This window comes from Strongylocentrotus purpuratus, unplaced genomic scaffold (assembly GCF_000002235.5).
Source record: "Strongylocentrotus purpuratus isolate Spur 01 unplaced genomic scaffold, Spur_5.0 spur5_scaffold_7, whole genome shotgun sequence".
Classification (NCBI taxonomy): domain Eukaryota; kingdom Metazoa; phylum Echinodermata; class Echinoidea; order Camarodonta; family Strongylocentrotidae; genus Strongylocentrotus; species Strongylocentrotus purpuratus.
In genome coordinates, this window is record NW_022145613.1 from 4,143,940 (window position 1) to 4,151,594 (window position 7,655).

Here is a 7,655-nt window from a genome sequence, read left to right on the forward strand (position 1 = left end):
AGTAATAAATCAATGCTGTATATGTAGACAATACTGTGTTGAGCAGCATAAAAGGGCCTAATTCAATTCAATTCAATTCAATTTCGGTTTATTAATATCAACATATACAACGTACAACGCAGTATAGTCCAGGGACCAATAATGCAATGTTTACATAAAATGTGCATAAAAACAGGAATGATCATATAAATGTACAATACAAATGATAAAAGATAAAGTTTACATTATTGTTCATACCTAAAGTTATATACGTATATAAATAAATGATAATAGAATAATGGTTGAAGATAAACGAAAAGAGCTTCATAAAGAGTAAATGTTCGAAATTGACATCTTGACAAACTATAAAATGGTTAATACAAAAATAAGTTTCACTCGTGAAGTTTACTTTGTGTTTAGCCGAATTTTTAACAGATTTATGCCGACAAATGGAAATGTGGGGAGACGTGATATCAGTTTGTAGTCTTTCATGTTGACAGGATGAATGTATATGTAATTACTCGTAGTTCATCTAATTACCATATTTTTATCTCAAGTCAGAACCTCTCATTCTCATAATTCATTTTTGTTCGAATTGCTCTGTATCGATTTTTTAATTACTCTGTTGTGTATATATTTTAAGTATGTTGTTTTTATTGAGAATGAAATAAAAACTGAACTGAATGATGAATAAAGAAAAGTTTTTGGAAATCAGAAATCAGATCAGCCTTTCGATAGGCCTTATTCCTGCCGCATCCTGAAAAGCAAACGGAGAGTTTAGAGGATTGAGACCAACTCTCCCCCCAGAGTCATTGAGGACATCGACATCCTCGTCGTGAATGTAACAGGCATTGGGGTCAGATGGGTTAAGTTCGAGTTCTATGTCGTTATCGAATGTGTAGGACTGTCTTCGACGATAGATGATGATTAGCCAGACCACGCCCAAAACGATGAGGACTAACCCACAAACACCACCGATGCCCCCGATAATGTACATGGCTTTGACGGTAGGTGAAGTTTCTGTTTTAAAGAGAGAGAGAGGGACAGGCAGATAGAAAGAGAGAAAGAGAGAGAGAGAGAGAGAGAAAGAAAGAGAGAGAGAGGGGGAGAGAAAGAGAGTGTGAAAGAGAGAGAAAGAGAGAGAGGGAGTGAGGGAGAGAAAGAGAGGGAGAGAGAGAACGAGAGAGAAAACAAAAGAGAGAGAGAGAGAGAGAGAGAGAAAGATTATTTAGATATCTTTCAATGAGAATAATATGTCTATAATTAAGGGTCGGATTGATTTAGTCTGAAATGGGCAAGGCTTTTGCCCTACGATTGATTTTTTATGATATTAAATAATCCCCTAAGCTCTCATAATATAGGTCTACTGGCTAAGGCAAGGGGTAGGGGTATATTTCTTCCCATCCCCCTTCTGCCCTGCTCAGTGCCCACCCCCTGAAATGGTAATTTTACGTCACGTCACATACCTTTCTTTTTAGATAAAGTTGCACATGATGGGAACAGTTTTTTTCTTTCTTCATACATCACAACTTATCAATGTATTTATGTCAAAATCGAGAATAAAAATCGGGCAAATTAAACTTTGTTTTTAGGTGCATAACATCTATACAGGTGCATAGTTCAACATGCTGAATAAATATATTCACATGATGATAATGATAATTTTTTTTATTTATGGAGGCTAAATCGTTTTCAAAACATCAAAGGTCGACCGTGCGAATACATAAAGGATCATTAATGAAGCAAATAACATGAGTTCATGCAAACTAATATCCTGTTTTAACTTTTGTTTGTCCTGATGTGTAAGAAATACTTAGTCTATATTTTAAGTTCTCCCCTAGCAATGTGTAAAATATGGATTAAGAGATGGTTGGTACTACAAGATTCAGTAGCCACAAGAAAGACCAGTTCCGGGGAGTTGTTTAGTCTTCTCCTGCAGGCCTACCGAGGAAAATAGATCTTAAATAATCTTACTTGATGGCGCTGTCGTTTGGTTAGTGCTCCCAGCAGCTGTGGAGAGGTCTTCCGTCGAAGAAGTGGTAGCTCTTGATGGTTTTTCCTCAGGGGTGGTACGGACGGTCATAGTGGTCTCAGGGAATATGATTTCTGGTGTAGCCGAAGCAGGTGAAGATGTGGTCGTCTGCAATCCAGGTGTCCTTTCACCAATAACTGTTGTCTGTGTAGCGATAATATCAGTCACTACTGTCACTTCTGAAACAGTTTCATTATCCGTATTTAGAGAAGTGGCCAGACTGGTTGCGGAGGTTCTTGGTGTTGATTGTGCCACTGTTGTGAAGTCTGCAGAAATATCTGGCAGTTCAGAATATGTCGTTTCGACAAAATTTCTTTGAGAAGAAGACATGGTGGTGCTTTGGGTATGTTGGGAGACATCTGGAGGGAATGTCGTACGCATAACATTTGCAACTGTTGACTGCATTTGCGGTGTTGATAAACCGTCGGTTACTGTTTCTAATGGAAATGTCACTCCTTCTGATGCAGTTTCAACTGTTGAAGATGGCACAGATGCATTCACTGTCGTAAGTTGGGTGTTTGTGGTGTAAGGTGTTGATGACAAAGATGAGGTAGGACTAGTTAGAGTAACAGTTTCTGTTTCGTCAGTGAATGTCTGTAGGTTGGATGTTGTCAGTTCTCCAGTTACCGTTTCCAATGGCAACGTCACTCCCTCTGCTGTAGTTTCATCTGTTGAAGATGGCACAGATGCATTCACTGTCGTAAGTTGGGTGTTTGTGGTGTAAGGTGTAGATGGCAAAGATGAGGTAGGACTAGTTAGAGTAACAGTTTCTGTTTCGTCAGTGAATGTCTGTAGGTTGGATGTTGTCAGTTCTCCAGTCACCGTTTCCATTGGCAACGTCACTCCTTCTGATGCAGTTTCAACTGTTGAAGATGGCACAGTTTCAATAACTGTAATGAGTTGGGTGTTTGTGCCATCATGTGTTGATTGCGAAGATGATGCATTGCTCGTTTGGGTAACAGGTTCTGTTTCGCCAGATAACAAAGTACCTGTGGGTATTGTTGTTTGTTTTGTTACTGGGCTAGAATTGAAAATGTTACCCTCTGGAGTTGTATGAATTCGAGATGTGCCTCCTTTTGGTGTCAATGTTTCCATTGAAGAAAGTGGGTTCTGTGGAACTGTTGTCTCTATTGAAGTCTCTGTCTCAATTGTGTAGGTTGTTTCTCCAGAAATTGTGTCTATTGTAGATGATGTACCCTCTGAAGTTGTCTCTGCTGTAGATGTTATCTCGGATGTTGTGTTAATTATAGTCGCTTCCTTTGAAGTTGTAGCTATTGTAGTTTCCTTTGAAGATGTCTCTAATGTAGATGTTACCTCGAATGTTGTATCGAGTGTAAATCTTTTGTCCAAAGATGTTGTTTCTAGTGTAGAAGTCGCTTCATCTGTTGTCGTCGACATTGGAGTTGTTGTATCTTGTGTTGTATCAAAAGATGTTACCTCTATTGTAGTAATAGTTTCGTTAGAGGTTGTAGATGCTGTCTCATCTGAGGTTGTAACTATTGTAGCTGTTGTTTTACCTGTGTTTGCCTTTGCTGGAGATGATGTCACCTCAGATGTTGCTTGTAAAGTTAATGTTGCATACTCTGAAGTTGTTTCAGTTGTAGATGCCTCTTCGGTAGATATTGTCTCGAATGTTGTATCTATTTTAAATGTTGATTCATCAGATGTTCCTTTTATTGTAAAAGTTGTTTCCTCTGACGATGGCTCTATTGTAGTAGTCGCTTCCTCGGAGGTTGTTGCTAATGTAAACGATGTTTTATCTGACGTTGTCCTCAATGTACCAGTTATTTCGACTAAAGCTGTTCCTACAGAACTACCAGCTGGAAAGCCTTTATTCTCTGAAGTTTTTACCTCGCCTTTGAGACATTTAGTCGTGGAGCAGATCGTTAGTCTATCTGTATATATATAGGAAATACAACAGTTACGATTTCATTGAATGATTCATTTTCCCATTATTCGTTTCTACAATATACAATATACTTCCTACAGATATGATTTTGAGGAGTATACTTTGCTCTTGCGAATTCCCTTCCAATTGAAAAAAGGTCCCTAAACTGCATAGCGCACTTTGTTACAATAAAAAATCGAATATTTTATTTTCCAATAAAGCAAAACTCACCTACGGTTTTTATTTTATTATTTTTCAGTATACACCTTTTTCGAAATAACATCGTATTTTTCTGAGGGTACATTTTTTCTTTGATATTTGAATTTTGGTTATATGCTGTGCTTTTTTGGATAATGATTGATTTAGGGCATCATGTACAGCGCCAAACCTTAACAAATCATGCAAAAAGAATGTTTTGGGAATTATATTTCTGATAAACCCTTGAATTATTGTGTTTTATCTTGGAGTCATACAATAATATACATGTGGACATGTAAAGGCTTGTATTAGGGTTTGACCATGATTCAGAACTTTAGTTTGGATAAGTCAATATTAGTTAAATTTACTTCTTCCTTGTCCAGATAAGGAAATAAATCGGGAATTAAATGTATAGGTCTCAATTGAAGTGCTCAATCATCCCTTACAATAAGTAAGTGTTTAATCATCTCTGACAACAAGTGTTTAAAAAAGCTGATTTTTTAAAAATAAAATCACATTCATGAATGTGATAAATATTAATTATGTAATAACTGATATAACAAGAACAATTATTATTTTGACGTTTCCTACCTCCTTCTGTCCTGCCTGGAAAAGAAATGATGGCGAACCATACGAAGATACAGTAAGTGAAATCCATTTGAAATGCGTTCCTTCGTTTCGGCTCTGTATTATTATCTGATATTAATTGTCTTCATAAAAATAATCATTTAAAACGTGTCGGTCGCATATCGTTTTGTGGAAACTCCCTGTTCTGAACATGTACGATTACTGCAAAGTATATACAATACTAACTGTTTTGTGCTGTTTATTATAACGATAACAAGCTTTTTTTAAATTTACGATCGAGTCAGATATTTCAAATGACAATTACCCAGTCCAATATAACCCAATAAACAAATTGATACAATCCTATGTAAAGACTCGAATGTTTATGCCTGAGCAAAGTGTATCTCGGATCGTAAAAACCCCAAAACAAGTAAACTACATGGTTTCATTTTCAGCTCGATTTAAATTCAGTTATAGTTTTATATTTCGCATTTGATTGTATAAACAATGAAATACACATTGATGTTAAGGTATCGTTGTGTACACTGTCAGGTCAGATAAATCCTCTTAGATAAACTGGGTCCATCATGCCCCGCCCCTAAAATTTCGCAATTATCTTTCAATACGAGGAAAGCTAATCACACGCTGTAGAATATGATTTGCTATTGGAAAATTAGTCGAGAAGAAGGTAAAGAGGAAAGAGGATATATTAGCAATATCGTGATAACTTTTATGCCTATAAAATTGGGGACAAAAAAAACTTTGAAAAAACAACCGAATAACGAAGTATGAGGGGGAAAAATCAAGAGAGAAGAGAGAAGAAGAGGAAGGAGGAGGCGGAAGATGAAAAGAGAAGAGTAAGAAGAAGAAGAAGGAAAAGAAAAGTAGAATACACCCCCTAAAAAAGAACAAAACCGCTCTTTAAATACTGTCATTATCCATCACTTGGGTGCGATATTGAAGCAAATTGGTTTAGGCCTATAGATGGCGCTATATCCTTCTTTAATTTTCTTACCTTACATTTATTAGATGTTGATAGGGGCATTTATAACATGTTTAAAGGGGCATTTATGAAAGCCCCTTATTAAAAAGGAAAAGTTGTTTCCGAGTACCGAAAGTCCACCCTGATATGAAGCAGAAAAGTAAGAAACAGGTAAGTGAAACTTAAACATGCTGCGCTCCGGTGGGGGGGGGGGGGGATCACAGTGACCCCCACTTTTTCAGATACCCAAAGTGCCCCATTTTATTGTATTTTATTGTATTTAATAACATTTATTTCCTTCTCAACAGTACAATATGAAACACAATGTATATATACATGATATATGTAACAATTATTTCAACATAGAGTATACAGTAAATAATTTACATCGAGAAAGCGTCCCTTTCCTTTGTAAGACCCCCTATGAAAAAGGGATAGGTCTCTTATTAGATTGGAAAAGGGGCAGGTATCACTATTAAAAGAGAAATTAGCAGATATGAAAAGGGGCACGTATGAGAATGAAAAAGAGACACACTTGTAATAAAGTAAATGTGCATTTGTTGAAAGAAAAGGGGCACGATTCAGATTTTAATAGGGGAATTCATCTGAGGTGAAAGGGCGCTTTTATGAGAAGGGGGGAAGTGGCTCTTATTGAAAAGAAAAAAAGGTACGTGTTAAAATAAACGGGGCACTTATCAGAGATGGAAAGAGGTAATGATGAGAAGGTGAAGGGGCGCTTATAAGAAGGAAACAGAGCATTTATTAGAAAGGAAATGGGGCACGTGTCAAAATAAAAAGGGGCTCTCATCAGCGATGAAAAGAGCACTTATCAAGAGGAGAAGGGGCAGTTTTCAAAGTAAAATGAGCATCTATCAGATTTGAATAGGGGCAAATATCGGAGGTGAAGAGGGCACTTATCTCAAGTGAAAAGGATTAACTTCTTCCTGTACCTGAAAAGGGTCATTTACCAGAGAGGAAAAGGGGTACCTATGAGAATAAAAAGAGACACTTTTCATAGGTGAAAAGGGGCATTTATGAGAAGGGGAAAGAGCTTTGTTTTAATGGGGGCACTGACCATGAGGAAAACGGGCACAACGGTGAAAATAAAAGGTGCGCTTAAGAGGAGGGGGCACTTCTTACAAAGGAAAAGTGACACTTGTCGAAGTAAAAGGGGCACCTCGCAGATTTGAATAGGGCAATTATCAGAGGTAAAGGGAGCACTTCTCATACCTGAAAAGGGACACTAACTAGAGATGAAAAAGGGCACTAATGGGAATGAAAATGGACACTTGCGGCGAAGGAAAATGGGAACTTAATTGTTGAAGGGAAAGGGGCACGTATAAAAAAAGGGGAACTTATCAGAGGGGAATAGGCACTTTTCCTATGAAAAGGGGGCACTTTTAGGGTACTTGCCCCTGCCCCCACGGGAGCACACCAACTGATGTCATCCCTGGTGGTGTAATCACAATCATGACGATGTAGCAGCCCGATATAGGGCTATATTCCACTGTCTAAGAATTGTGTATGTTCACTTTGAGGTTTCCCTTTGTAAGTGCCCCTTTTTTCAGAGAGTGCCCTTTTTGTTGATGCCCCCCCCCCCCCCCCCCACACACACACACACTTTGGAATACGCTTTGCAGGCCCTGAGTGAAAAAGTTTGAATTTTGGAAGGTGCGATCAATCAGAGCCGAAAATGGAGAGCTCGCAAGATACGCCATAAGTTCACAATTGGTCACTGATGCAACTTCAAACAATTATGACCTATTTTAATCGGATATTTCTCAAACTTCACGAAGTAGTTTCTCTCTTATGTGGACTTCCCCCTTTATGGAAGTAGTGCGATGTAAATATATACATGCGATATAAAACGGAAGCAATGATTGGTTAATTCTGAGTGTATCTGAAATATAAGTGATGCTGCAAAGAAATTCATGTACATCAACATTGTTGTCGCATGTGTTTTGTACCTAAGAATTGGTAGGATAATCTTTTTGTAGTGATAAATAAAG

At 37.7% G+C, this 7,655-nt stretch overlaps 1 protein-coding gene across 1 annotated transcript; it reads right to left on the bottom strand.

Annotated features, from left to right (window-relative positions):
• Positions 1 to 697: 697 nt before the first annotated feature.
• Positions 698 to 2,842, bottom strand: LOC105447257 (cell wall protein DAN4-like). Its single transcript, XM_011685093.1, has 2 exons — positions 1,954 to 2,842; positions 698 to 999 (listed from the first exon to the last, which is right to left on the bottom strand). The coding sequence occupies exons 1-2, from the start codon at positions 2,840 to 2,842 to the stop codon at positions 698 to 700; spliced, it is 1,191 nt and encodes a 396-aa protein (XP_011683395.1).
• Between the last annotated feature and the right edge of the window lie 4,813 nt (positions 2,843 to 7,655).

Bases quoted from the DNA above. Each gene is read 5' to 3' on its own strand.
- LOC105447257 (XM_011685093.1), bottom strand. From the start codon at position 2,842: ATGGAAACGGTGACTGGAGAACTGACAACATCCAACCTACAGACATTC. The intron at 1,000-1,953 runs GTAAGATTATTT...TCTTTAAAACAG, and splicing joins CCAAACGACAGCGCCATCAA to AAACTTCACCTACCGTCAAA.